The following is a 14,661-nucleotide window of genomic DNA, read 5'->3' as shown; positions in this document are numbered from 1 at the left end:
GTGTGGCTTTTCTGATCCACGACTCACGTGGCGTGATGCAGAGTAAGGGAAGGATCAGGGCCCTTGAGATGACTCCACTTCCAGTCCAAGGCAGATGGTCTCTGCCATACTTTGGAAAACTGGTTCCTTCAGTACTGGGCCCAGCCCTGTGCTGGAGTGAGCTAACCCTTCTCCTGTGGCCCCAGGTTAGTGGTCTGGGCTAGTCCAATAGTACTCAGGGCAGACCTAAAGGGAGACAGATGGAAATGGAAGCCACCTGTCTTCTACATACAGCTCTCAATTTGCACAGTTTCAATACAAGGTACATTACCTGCTCACACGATCTCCTGGAAGAACCGAGAGCCAACTTGGTTCTGTGGAGGAGACCTTCCCGGGCCTCTCCCCTAAGCAACCTCCATCTAGTCCCTGTTAGTGTGTCCACTGCACAATAATAAAAGGAAAAGAATAACACCTACTGTGTATATAGCTGCCCAGAAGGTTAATTCATTCTTTGCAACGAACTTGTTGAGTATTAAGGAAACACATACACCACAATCCATAATGTTGGTTAATCTCAATCCAGCCTTTCCAATCGAAAGCTGGTATGACTGTCTGTAAGACACACCTGGGTGCTGAGACAAATGCAAATGGATCCAGTGCTTGTAAATTTCATATTTATTATAACAAAAATGATGACATGTCCATTTGTGCATTCTGCTTCAATATAACTCTGGATGTGTAGATGGTCTAGGGACTCTGTACAGTCATACTGACTGTGGCAGCAGTAAGGGACACAGTGACAAAGTGTCTGCAAAGGTTCTAGGTTCCCAGAGCAGGCTCCTGTCCAGTGACCTCAGAATCACATCACCTACACAGAAGCACACTGACCAAGTGGCCCACACCGAAGAAGAGCAGGGTGGGGCTGGGGCAGGGAAGGCTCCGCAGAGGGGCAGGAGTAGTTATTTAGGCTGTGTCCTTACGCCAAGGCTACAAACACTTTAAGTATCACTATGCAACACTCAGCTATTTACAATAGAAATTTCTCAATCAACTGTTCTCTCAGAGAAAATTAGTGAGTCCCAGTGACTTAAGTCACCTGACAGAGTAAAGCAACTCCTAGGAGTTAGTCTCCATATTCTACAAATGTCTATCATTTTCAAGACAAAAAAAAGCCTTTCCCCACAAAAAAATACACAATTACAATATTATTAAGTCATTTAGCAATGGCAACTTGCCCTGCCTTCCAAATAAACAAAACAACAAAAAGCAATTTTTAAAAATTACATTATCATTAACTGCTTTCTCTGTAATATATTAAACCTTTTGTTCTTTGTCTTTACACATTTGATATGTTAGGGAAAAAAGTTAACAAATTTAAATCATATTGGTAAAGTGTCACTAGAAGAAAAGTGGTAATTATTAAAAGTAACCAATACAAAGAGAACCTACAGATGAGCTGCAGACAGGGGGGCAGTGTCTGGGAGAAGGGCACGGAGGAACACCCCTGGTTTAATGTGAACCTGGGAGACTCAGTCTTTCCGGTTAGTTTATTGTTTAAAACAGTACTCAGACTGGGTCATAGTGGTGTATCGTAACAGTCTGGCAGGTGGTCCACCTGGAACTGCCGCTGTGGCTGTGCTGGTTGGGGTGGTGGCTGCGGCTGCGGCGGCTGCGGCTGCTGCTGCTGCTGCTGCTGCTGCTCCTGGTGATGTTTCATGATTTCTTTGACTTCCTCTTCCAGCTCCGGGGGTATGATAAACTGATCATCTGGATCTGGCTGAGCTGGGGCTGCAAAATAGCCTCCTGGCTTTCGGAGAGGTGCATCTGCAGCAACCTCTATCATGTTGTGGCTCCTTTCCTGGGGTGCTACAGAGCCATTAGCCCTGCGCCGCCCAATGGTCCCCACAGCAGAAAAGTCTGCCTTCTTGGACAAGCCTGACTCCTCCTCATTGGCACTGATGACAATGCCCTCATCACTGGCCTCAGCTGGCACCTGAAGCAGGTGTTGTCTCTCCTTCTCCTTGGCCCGGCTGCAATGGATGTCCACTTCTACCTCTACCCGGCTGCCGTTGCTGAAGACACCCTCAATGGGTTCTTCATCGTCACTGTCGAGGCCATTGTCGGAGAAGGCGCTGGAGAAAGTGGCGCTGGACAGCTGACGCTGGAAGGAGTTGGACAGGCAGACGGGGTGCAGCATGCAGCGCTGCTCGTTGGGGTAGGCGGGGCTGCTCTCGCTCAGGACTCCGGAGGGGGGCTCATCAGAGGCCGTGGAGCCCACCTCACTGCTCATCTCAGAGGTGGACAGCTCACTGCTGATCTCCGACGCCATGCCACTGCTGGAGGATGGCACGCCCAGTCCATCCGAGGGCCGGTCCTTTATCACCATGTTGACGGAGGGTGGGAAGATGCCTGGACTAGGTGGTGGCATGCTTCCTGCAGCACTGAGCTCACAGCAGCAGAAGCTGTCTTCGGTGACACTGAGCTGCACTACCACAGCGCTGATGCTGTCATGGCAGCCGTAGCTCTGGGCCAGTGTACATAGCTTCTTGGCGGCAGCCAGAGCATCTGGCACATTTCGCACAGCCTCCACCGCCTCCTCAATGGACAGGCTGTCCCACAGCCCCTTACTGCCCAGAATGAAGAACTCATCCTGTGGAGTTAGAAGCACTGACTGCACATGGGGGCGAGGCACCACGCTGGGATGGAGGAAGGTGTAGCCCAGGATGCGTGTGGACTCTGTCACTCCATTCACCTTGCCATCCTAAAAGAATTTCCAAAGAGACAGTGAGCACAGAGCATGTGCGGCTACTGAGCAGCCTCCTTCTGGGGTCACTGACTGGACCACAAGGAGCTATTATAGGGAACTGGTGCAGGGAAGTGTTGGCCATCCCAGGGAAGAGGCCCTGTGCTGAGTGGTGAAAAGTGCAGATCTGGGCTTGTAAGGAGCAGCAAGGCGAAAGGAAGTATTCCAGCAATCCCTTTAACAGGGACATTTATACTAGGTGGCAAGACCTATCTCTTTATGACAAGTTGATGTCCAGCCTTATATAACATGCATGCTCAGGATGCTAGCTTGTAAAGATGTAAGCCATCCAGAGAAACACCTGGGAAGGGATGGTTCAACCTCATGCCTCTGTCTACTGGCACAACCAGCATGTGGAAAGGCGAGGGAGTCTTGTGTGGCCCCCAGACGTTTGCACCTGGGTCACAAATCTCCTATGTTTAGAAAGATGATGCTAACAGAAGCACCCATTCTTTCTGTTTTGTTTTGATTTGTTTCAAGACAAGGTTGCTCCGTGTAACCCTGGCTGTCCCGGAACTCTCTCTGTAGACCAGGCTGACCTCCAGCTCAGAGATCTGCCTGCCTCTCTGCCTTCCAAGTGCTGGGATTAAAGGCATACTCCACCACCACCTGGCAGAAGAATCCATTCTTATGATTTCCTTGAACCCAACTTCCAAGGACAAATGTAGAAATCAGAGAGCCCTCTCTGGGTTCAGACAGATCATTCTGTTTAGACCAGCAGCCAAATCCAGGCCATTAGCCTAGGTGAAAGATGAGTACTTTTAAATCCTAGCTACATGCAGCAGCTGGGTTCTCTACTTTGCAGGCTGGAGGGTCTTAGGCTTATAACCACGTCCACCCCATGTTCCTAGTTTCAACACTTCTTCCCACAGAGAGTTCCACAATGACAAATGCAACTTCTGTAGTCTCGGGATGAGCAAGCTTCTGTCAGGGAATGCTCCTGTTCTTTAGCCCCACCATCTGCCTCCACCTGAGCTTTGCAAGTGTTTGCTTGTTCCTGGGTGCCTTTCCCCATGAACATGACCTCACCAGCATGCTAAAAAGAAGGTACTAAGACGAGTCAAACAGGCTGCAAGCAGTTTTCAACTCCCTTGACTCTAGTAATAAAAGCTGATCTGCCTGGTGTGGGATCTGGCAAGAACACCCTTGCTGTCCTAGCCACCCTGCAGGTTTCTCATCGGCGAGTGCTTTGAGAGCATCTTCAAGGTACAGAAGCAACAAAGAGAAAACTCCTCACTGTTGAAGACTCAGCAGAGCAGTGTGAAGAAGGCAAAAGTGAAGAAGAGAAGCAGATCAGAAAAGGGGAGAGAATGGCTGACCTGCAAACTGTGACTCATGCAGCAGGCAGCTTACTCTTCTGTGTCTGCATGTGGCACTGGCCACTGAGTCACTATATTCTGCACATCAGACTGTCTGTTCTCTAACTTGTGTTCATATCCATGTTAATGCTCAGCATGTGGAACAGACAGGAACTAAGTTTATACATGGACTCACTCCCAGTCTCATAGGATACTGATGTCTTTCTTGGGTGCCCAACACAGCCTCTTTTTCTCTTCTGGACACTAGCCTTCACCCCTCAACCCCAAAATGTGCATTGTTCTAGGAGGGATTGCTAAGAAAAGGTTAAGTTCTTGTGTGCAGATGTGTATCTATGGGTATTTCCGGGCTAATGGTAGGTGACCAAAATGCTGGTGAATTTGTAAATAAAGAACTACAGAAGCTACTTTGGAAGTTTCACTGACAATGAATCATGACACACTGTTATTCTAGGGCTTTTCATCAGCAGTACTGTTGTCATTTGGGACCAGGTAAGTGTGTGCTGTGGGACTGTGTCCACACCGGAAGCTGTTTGGCCACATACCTAGCTTCTACTCTCTGTGTGGCAATAGCACCCACCTTCTGATGATCAAAGTCATCTCTAGGCCTTGCACTTTGCCTCCTGCCCACGAGAACGGAATTCCTCAACTGGCAGAAGAGAAACAGCTGTGCCGACACTGCAGGTTACGTCAAGTAAGGCAGGATTCCCACTTTACCCAGAGAAAACCAAGACTTACGAGGGTTCAAAGGTCACACCCTGGAGGGTTGAAAGGTCACAGCCTGCAAGTGGTCAGGCTGAGGTACAAAACCAGCAGTGTGACTGCAGGAGTCCGGCTCTCGGCCACCCAACCAGAGAGTGCCTTTGGAGGGCCGCTGGGACAGCACTCCGGAAGCACTCCTGCTCCCATGGCAACTGACGATGCCTTGCTATCCTATAACTACAGACAGTAAACTACAACAATCTACAGACAGCACCAAGGATTTACTTTGTAATACTCTGGATTTGGAATTCTATTTTAGAATCAAAAGCTTCCTCTGAAGACAGATGTTTCCTGAGGCGTCTCCACCAGGGGGCGCTGCTCTCCCTGCTGTCTGAGGAAAACCTTCTCACCTCAGTGATGATGGCCTTGTGCTGCTTAATTCTCTTCAGCTCTTCTTCACAGCTCATGACGTACGATCTGGACAGAGGCAGCGGCTTCCCGTTTCGGCAGAGAACCGTTTGGCACTTGCCGACATTAGCAGAGGTCAAGGTAAAGGATCCTCCAAGGTCCACAGGGTCATGCTTGATGTGGCACAGGACGGCAGCACCACCAAGTTTCTGCCCAGCAGTTCCCAGTTTCCTGGACCCAAAGAGAAGGTGAACATTCAAACGCCTCAGCACATTCTGTTCACTAAAAACAGACGGCACGACTGCACAGGACCAGCCAGGACTCCGTCCTCCACCAACGCCACTCAAAGGCTTCTCAGACAGAGGACAGAGGTCCCTGGGATCTGACAGCACACACTCACATGGAGACGTATCTGCTCACGTGGGGGATGGCACCTTTGTTAAAGGCTCCCCTGCTAGTCCTGGCCCGCTGTGTCCGAGGCTGCCCTACCAGCAGTACATTCCCAAACATCACCAAAGTGCCGCTTCTCTCCACAACCACATCTCCACGTCTCCACATCCTCCCTGTCCTCCACAAACCAGGAACAAACACAGGATGTCCACGCAGGCACTGCAGGCTGACCCTAACCACCTCCCTTCTGGAGGATGCTCACTGCTCAGCTCTTGCCCTGTGTGGCCAAGACTTTCTTGATCAGCATCCTTTATATTTTTGGTTGTGAGCCTAGCCTTTAACGGCTGAGCTATCCCTCCAGCCCAATCAGCATCATTTATTCTATAAAATGTACAGGGATAGCATTCTGGTATCAACTACCAAGTGTTTTTGCTTTATCCTTCCATTTGTCCATTAACCCATGCATTATTGAATATTTGAAGCACCTACAAATACTGACCATTAAGAGCAAAGAACTCTGAATGAGCCTTGACAGTTATAAAAAACCAAACCAAACAAAAAGCTGCCTCTCTTACCTAATGCAGTCAGAAAAGACCCTGGAGCACTAAGTTAAATACCCAGGAACAGCCTAGCCATACACACTTGACAACTAGGAACAAAGAACAGGCAGATACTCTAAAGACAAAAGTGCTCTTGGTCCTACACCCTGTTACCCAATAGTCAAAAGTCACAAAGAAGACCCTGCCTGTGGGCCTTGTATACAGATTCCTAAATGCCGGCTTCTAGATGTCCACGGCCAGATCTGACTGGTGCATTACTTTAAAATACACAAAGACTCCTAAGAAGGGGCTTCTGTAACCAGAGTCTGCTAGAGGGGTATGTGTAGGGTGTGTGTGTGTGTGTGTGTGTGTGTGTGTGTGTGTGTGTGTATACACACACGTGCGTACATGGTGCAAGTGTGTATGCCTGTGTATGACATGTTCCCTGTCTTCTGAGACGGTGTGGCTGAAAAGTTGCTGTGTCTGGTGGCTGGAGTGTCCACTGGGCCTCCGGGCTGGAGGGTGGAGGGCCAGGATCCTTCCTGCACAGCCTATCAGGCTTTAGGGCACCTTGCTTCATCTCTACGAACCTTGGTTTTATAAGCAAGATATGAAGAGTAGCAATGCACATCCCACCGGGAAAAGTGCAGGGCATGTGAGGTAAGTAGAACACTGACTATTTGTTAACTTCTACCATTGTGCTCAACTGCCGTCTGCACCCACTAGGAATCTGGCAGGCAGGGAGTGCATTGGAAGCAACAGCAAGAAACCTGCCTGCTACAGCTCTCTGTGAGGCAGACTCAACTGAGAGGGCCGCCAGGGGCGTCATTCCAAAGCAGACACTACCCACCTTGGCTACAAAACCATGACCTCTGTCATATTATCCATGGGAAGAGGAAGCAGAGGAAGAGAGGTCATCAATGCTTCTATAACCTCGAAGCACTAAAATATTTGTCACCACAGATCCTGTAAGAGCAGGGGTCTGCAGGACCCTGTTCACAGTGAGGCAATTTCCTGACAATCTATAACGCCCTCAAGGCGACAAAGAAAAGATTCTCTGACTGAAGGAGCCCTTACAACACGTATCCCGAAGAGTTCAGGGTATGCTTGAGTTCTCACAGTGTCAACGCTCTGGTGCAGCTGGGACAGGCAGCAGCCTCTGAGTCTGTAACATCTCCTTCCCCACTGAATAAGGGAGACGAGGGTATGTTCTAAAACGAGCCTTAAACTTGACCTGCTCAGTTTCAAACCAGCGAAAGCATTTCCTATTGGTCAACAAACTGGGATAGAAACAGTCCATTCCTGAGAACAGTCCACACACCATACAAGGAGGTCTGAGGAGCCTGTGGTTTGGGGGAGGCTGGGTGTTACAAATGATGAAAATATGGAATCAAAAGAGACCAGTAAGGCCCAGTTCTCTGAGCACCAGTGACTTAAGAATGAGTATCCATGCATTTCAAACTGAACGATAGTCAATTCCTTGCCTGAATGCAGCTACAGCAGTCAGCTAAAAGGACACCAAGACCACTGAGCAAACTTTTCTAACAAGACCAAGAGAGCAGAGCCCTCAACACCAACTAGAACCTCAGTGCTCAAGACGCTGAGGAGGAGCACCTGAAGTGCATGGCCAGCCTGGCCACGTGGTGAGACTATGTCTCAGAATGAACACATAGTAAAGTAAAAAGAACTAGAAGAAATTCTTTACCTTTGCATGACTATGAACGTATTGACCATGTATTCGTCTTCATTTTTCGTTTTCTGAAGCTCTTCAGCCAAAATGTCACTCATGGTGCACTGGAGAAGATAGGGCACCTCCACATTCCGGTCTCCATCAAACACACCGTAGAGGGCCTCCCGGTTGTCCCGGAAGTTATTCACAGACAGCGCCGCGACACAGAGCCTGTGGAGTAAGAGCACTTTGGTGATGAGCCCATTCATCTTTTCTTCCTTAGGCCCAACTCATTTTTTTTTTTTTTTAAAAGGAGTGCTCTGGTTTCTCTTCTTGCCTCCAGAAAGATTTGGGTTAACAGATCCCAGTTGGTTTGTATCAACTAATTTCTGCTTGCCTTCTTTCATCCTTCTTCTTTATTTTAGTATTTTTAAAATCATTTATTTTTTAATTTTACAGATGTGAATGTTTTGCCTGCATGTATGTATATGAATATGTGTGTCTGTTACCTGTGGAGTCCAGGAGGGCAATTAAACTGGAATTACAGGAGATGTGAACTGTCATGTACGTGCTAGAATTGAACCTAGGTCCTCGGCAACAACAGCATGTGCTCTTAACTGTGGAATCAACTCTCCAGACCCTATTGATTAATTTTTTAAAGGATTCTCTTTGAATTGTGTGTGTGGGGGGGTAGGAGTATGTGTGCACACGAGTGCAGATGGCTGCAAAGCTAGAGGCATCAACCCCCCTCCCCTGACACACACACACACACACACACACACACACACACACACACACACACACACACACACACTGCAGTTGCAGGCATCCGGAGTGTGCTGACATGGTGCTGGAAGTCTGAGTGGGAACTGATCCTGAATCATCTGCAAGAGAAATTTATGCGCTCTTAATTGCTGAACCATCTCTCCAGCCATCAGGGGAGCACAGAGCGAAGGTAACTGAGCCACATAAAAGAACATAGATTAAAAGATATGGGTTAATTTAAGTTGTAAGAGCTAGTTAGTAATGAGCCTAAGCTATGGCTGAGCTTTTATAATTAATAAGAAGTCTCCGTGTTGTGATTTGGGAGCTGGCAGAAAGGACAGAAAAATCCACCTACATATGATGCCCAGCGTCTGGCCATGTATATCCACATAATAACTGAGAAAGCTTTAAAAAAGGTTCTAAATATACAAGAAGGGAGCCACACACGGCTTCCTAGTCTCACATCTCTCATGGCAGCTGCGGTACAGAGACAAGTCTCCTGGCAGGGCCAGTGTGCTTGAGCTGCCAGTGTGCCGCCAATTACACTGCATGGCAGGGTTAAGGTTTTGCTCATGTGGACAGAAAAGGTTACAGATACTCAGTAAAGCAGATTCAGAGGGAAAAAAACCTCTAAGCAGGTTAACAGTGGGCTTAACAATGTGTAGGCTTAAGAAAAAAAAATGGGTATAGATAGTCATAGAAAAAAATAGTTTTTAAAGAAAATAAAGTCATAAAAAAAATAAGCCACACAAGGATGGGAAAAACACAGGGAGTCTGGATCTTATATGGTGTCTTTGTTAACTTTGAATTTTTTAAATGCAAATGAACAAAAAATAATAGCTGCTGAGAGACACTGGATTATGGACACTGCTAAATTAAACCAACCTATATATTTAAAAAATGTCTTAACTTCAAAATGGAAGTTGGACAATGTGTTGCATTGGAGAAGTTGAACAAAAGGCTGTGCATTCAAGTTAATAAAGATCAGATTTGACCAGGGAGACCTCCTGAGTATCTTGGCTACAGACATGTGGGAAGAAGCAAAAAAAAAAAAAAAAAAAAAAAAAGACTACAGACAGGTGACATGTAAGCTGATCCCTTGACATGGGAACAGCTCTGAGATGAGATGAGACATGGTAAATCTTGTTGGCTACAGAGCCCTCATGACATTATTACATTATTACATATGGCATGGATAGAGATTTATATTACAGTTTAATTACATAGTCCAAATGGACTTATAAAGTTGACAGATGTCTTTTACCTGCTCAGACATAAAACAAAAAAAAAAACTTTAACTGACCTGTGTACACTGCACATTTCACACTTGTATATTACCTTTGAAAGTTTATGTGTTTTCAGAACAAGGGGACCAGACACCAATGAAAAGGGGTGGCCCAGGTGATCCAGCCTCTCAGATGCCTCTGTTGCAGTTTGCTCAGAGTTCTGCATCCAGAACAACTTCAAGGCTGCTGTTTGAGATGGGCCAGCCTCACAGACTACTCCAATCAGGACTGCAGATAAGCCTTCTACTTTCCCATTGCACAGAGACTGGACAACAAATAACAAACTAACTCTCTCAGGTCTTGGACATTATTTCAATTACCTCAGGGTCTCCTGAAGATGCCAGCATACCCAGACAACAGGAAACAGTCTAGAGAACACAACACTCACGTTCCCAAGAAGTGGGGTGGGTGATTTTTGGTCATTCAATGGGTTATGGATGTTTGTCATCATTTAGGGGAGCTGGTTACAAATTGTTATTGGTCATGGTCAGGAAAAAAGCTAAACAAGAAGTTCAATTCAAGGATCTCTTTCTGAAGGAAAAAAGGGGGATGTAGTATAAAAATGATGGGATAAAAGGGTGGATTGTTGAGTCTAGTTTTGAACAACCACTAGTCTCAAATATTTTACAATGGCATGGATTTTGATATACTGATACAAATTTAAAGTTATTTTTGTTATACTGTATATATGTTCCCATTCTTGTTAAGGTATTGTACCTATACAGCTCATTTTAAAATGCAATATGAAGTTTTTGTCCTTAAAAGTTAATTAGTGAAATAAAGAAATACAGGTTAATAGTTAGTAATCTATAACAATCAAACTTATAGTCATGTTAGGTATGTTTTTAAGGTCAAACAGATATATTTTAGATAGATAGGTGATCTTCAAACACTTCAAAGACCTACAGAATATTCAATTTAAGATGTTTTAATAATATAAGGCTTTTCATGACCGTGAGACACATCTGCTCCTGGCAGCACCAATTTACTTCAAAAAAGGATGATGGGCATTGAAGAACCTCCGTATGGAGTTTACTTTCTTATGGCAAAAGCTAGCCATGTGGGCAAGGAACTGCCCCTGCCTCCACTGTTGACAGCTTGCTGTCCAAACTGGACCAGGAAGACACAAAGAAAAGCGACTGCCAACCTTAGCCACGACAGGGTAGGAAAGTCCTTCAAAAAAAATTCTGCTTCACACAAAAGTCTGTCAGATGTTATAGGCCTGTAGGTCGAAGATGGTCACCCTATCATTGCAGAGAAACTTTGGGTGGGTGACTAGGCAGCCAGACATCTCTGTCATTTTAGAAGTGGCTTGCTCTGCACTTCCTGTTTTCTCAGATAACATTATATCCTTCTGGGGTCTTTGATGGGGTTGAAAACTAGGTACTTATAGTTTTCCTTAGTTATGATAAAAGGTAAATTAGGTACAGAATTTTGGACTCACCAAGATAGGATAAATAATAGAGTATTTTTCCCCCAAAATTATAAAATAAAAATGGTCTGGACATTATGAATGTAATTCTTACCTGATAATTGTTCTTATTATATGTAGTTTTATTGTGTTAGAGTTAAAACCTTGCCTTTTTATTCAGACAAAAGGGGGGAAATGTTGTGGGATAATCTTGTACACTGTGAAGATGTGTCTGTGCCAAAGCACCTTCTTATTGGTTTAATAAAAAGCTAAATGCCCATTCGCTAGGCAGGAGGTACAGGTGGGACAGCTAGACACAGAGGAATAAGACATGTAGGACAACAGGTAAATGCCATGAGTCACACGGCAGCATGTAGATGAATAGATGGGTTAATTTAAGTTATAAGAGCTAGTGGGAAAAGTCTAAAGGATCAGCTGAGCTTTCGTAATTAATGAAAATCTCTATGTCATGATTTGGGAGCTGGCTGGTGGAACAGAAAAATCTACCTACAAAAAGCAGCTTAGAAACGTTAAGGTTGATGCAAACATTTCAGATGCACAGCAAAAAGACTACTCACCTGAAGACTTCACTGTAAGAAATACACAGACCTGATCTCTACAGAACAATGAAGTATACCACAAATAACAAGTGAGAAAGACATGTTTTACTGCCACAAGGGGAGTGTGGCACCTACTACATGAAGGCAAGACACGCTGTTCACAGCCACAATAACTATGATAACGGTCTCCTCCCCCACCACCTTCCATCTGGTTCATTCAAAACGTCCAGAGTACTGATGCTGAGAAATACTACTTTAGAAAATACTAACAGTTTATTTTGGAATTTTATAACAAATGGGAAGGAAAACACAAGGCAACAATAGTGCAAAGGTAGAGGCAAAAGTCAAGATGTTCCTAAGGCTCCCTGTGAAGGGCTATAAAATTGGAGGTAAGCTGCAATAAATAAAAGATTATACCATAAAGCCTAAGCAACACACATACATTTATGCATGCATGCATGTACACAACAAATAAAACAAGGAAGGTAACATGGAAATTTTAACCCAAGAATTAAGGGAAAGAAAAACTGACTTTTTTAAAAAAGAAAACAAAAAATGAAAAGTTGAAATTTAAACTTAACCTAATCTCATTAGATAGAAATATAAGGCCTAAAAACTACCCACCAAAAACAGAAAAATCAAACCGGATAAAAAAAGCAAGATGTGACTATATGCTACCCATAAAAAAGAACATTTTAAATTTACAAAGAGGCAAACAGGTTAAAAGCAAAACGAGAAACAGCAGCATATCACCTTCTAGCCACTGATACCGAGAAACACTTGCACCACAGGCCACAGGCACAAGGGACTCAGTAGGCAGCTTTTCCTTCATTAGTCTCACCCACCACAGCCCTGCAGCGGCCTGCTTGCAAGGACCCTCGCTTCCACCCTGCCCTGCCGCACCTGCCCCTCCAGACACTTGCTCTGTCCTACCTGCAGGAGCCCACACACACACCTCCACTCCCTGGGGAGCCTGTCCACTCCCTGGGGAGCCTGTCCACTCCCTGGGGAGCCTGGCTCTTGGTGTGGATAGGGTCCCCCATCTCTTTCCCACGGCTGTTCTCAACCGTGTCTTGTACTCCTTTCGACTCCTCTCTTCACCCAGGGCCTGAAGCAGCACTCTCTGCAGAGAACCCACAGCCACAACACTTTGCTAAGATCCAGAGACAGCAGCAGAAGCCAAGGAACGGAGACAATCATCCCAACTCCAGATGTTGGGACAGCAGTGCAAAACACAGGAAGATGCAAGACAGGCTTCCACCAGAGCCCAGCAGCCTACTACAGAACAGCAGGTCCTGGGAAATGAAGTGTACGAAAAAGACTACCACAGCTATTATGAATGTGTCCAAGTACCCTAAAGAGGATGTGAATAAACCGTCCAATGAAGACAGTGAAAATACACAGTGGCATGAAATAAGGAAAACATTTCAAGACATGAAAATAGAAATAGACTCACTAAAGAAAACCAACCTGAAATAAAACCGGAAATGAAAAATTTAGAGAAAGAAGTCAAATCATTTTTATTTGCAGATGATAGAGTTTTATATATAAAAGATGCTTAAAATCCACCAGGAAATGTCTACAGGTGAGAAACATATTCAAAAATGTAGCAGCAGGATACAAAATTAACACACAGAAATCAGCCTTTCTATACACAAATGACAAACAAAATGAGAAAGAAATCAGGGGAACAATACCTTTCACAGTGGCCTCAATGTGCGTGCGTGCGTGCGTACGTGCGTGTGTGTGTGTGTGTGTGTGTGTGTGTGTGTGTGTGTGTGTGTGTATACAATTCTAAACAAGCAAGAGAAAGACTTGTATAATACAAACTTTAAGACCTTGAAGAAAGAATCTGAAGAAGAACTCAGGAGATAGAAAATTTTCCTATGCTCATGGATGGGTAAGATTAATATTTTGAAAATGGCCGTTCTTCCCAGAAATTAAACAAACAAATAATTTTCAGCTACATATCGAAACACAAAAATCCTAGGACAGCTAAAACAATCTTGAATAATAAAGGAACCACTGGGATTACCACTGCCCCAGATTTCAGGCTGACTACACAACTACAGGAACAAACCTGCAAGATATTAGCATAAAAACAGACACATTGATCAACAGAATTAACTGAGGACCCAGACAAAAGTTCATGAACCTGTGGATACCAGAGGTTTTGTTTAACAAGCCAAAAATACACACTAGAGAATAGACAGCATCTTCAACAATGGTGTTGGTCAAACTGGATGGCTGCATGTAGAAGAATGAAAATAGATCCATATTTATCACCCTACACAAAATTCAACTCCAAATGGATAAAGGACCTCAACATAATGCTAGATCCCCTGAATCTGGTAGAAGAGAAAGTGGAGAATAGTCTTGAACTCATTGGCAGAGGAAAAGACTTCTTGAACAGAGCCCTGATCTCACAGGCTGCAAGAACAATTACCAAACACGATCTCACAAAAGAGAAAATTTAAATATATAAAGAACTAAAAGAATTGGATATCAAGAAAACAAAAACAATAAAAAAATGGGGTACAGAGCTAAGCAGAGAGTTCTCAAAAGAGGAAACACAAATGACTGAGAAACAAAGAAATATTCAACATCCTTAGTCATGCAAATTAAAACTACTTTGAGATTCATCTCATACCAGTCAGAATGATCAACATCAGTAAGACAAATGACAGCTCATGTTGGGAAGGATGCAGGGAGAGGGGAGCATTCACTCATGGATGGTGGGAATGCAAACTTGTACAGTTCCTATGGAAATCAGTGTGATGGTTCCTTAAAAAGCCTGGAATCTATCTACTTCAAGATCCAATACAACTGAAAA

General features: G+C 44.8%; 1 protein-coding gene across 1 annotated transcript in view; it reads right to left on the bottom strand.

The window, feature by feature from the left end:
* Positions 1–636: 636 nt before the first annotated feature.
* The window catches only part of Phlpp1 (PH domain and leucine rich repeat protein phosphatase 1), a 207,023-nt gene continuing 192,998 nt past the window's right edge, over positions 637–14,661 (bottom strand). The window contains exons 15-17 of the mRNA XM_006995013.4: positions 7,843–8,037; positions 5,211–5,439; positions 637–2,740 (exon numbers count right to left, since the gene is read on the bottom strand). Of these exons, the coding sequence (XP_006995075.2) occupies positions 1,556–2,740; positions 5,211–5,439; positions 7,843–8,037 (1,609 nt within the window). The 3' untranslated portion in view covers positions 637–1,555. The remainder of the gene's footprint in view (positions 2,741–5,210; positions 5,440–7,842; positions 8,038–14,661) is intronic.

The sequence above is a fragment of the Peromyscus maniculatus genome, chromosome 11, assembly GCF_049852395.1.
Source record: "Peromyscus maniculatus bairdii isolate BWxNUB_F1_BW_parent chromosome 11, HU_Pman_BW_mat_3.1, whole genome shotgun sequence".
In the NCBI taxonomy this organism is placed as follows: Eukaryota; Metazoa; Chordata; class Mammalia; order Rodentia; family Cricetidae; genus Peromyscus; species Peromyscus maniculatus.
The sequence above is the reverse complement of the archived record's forward strand: the minus strand, read 5'-3'. Positions and strand labels throughout refer to the sequence as shown.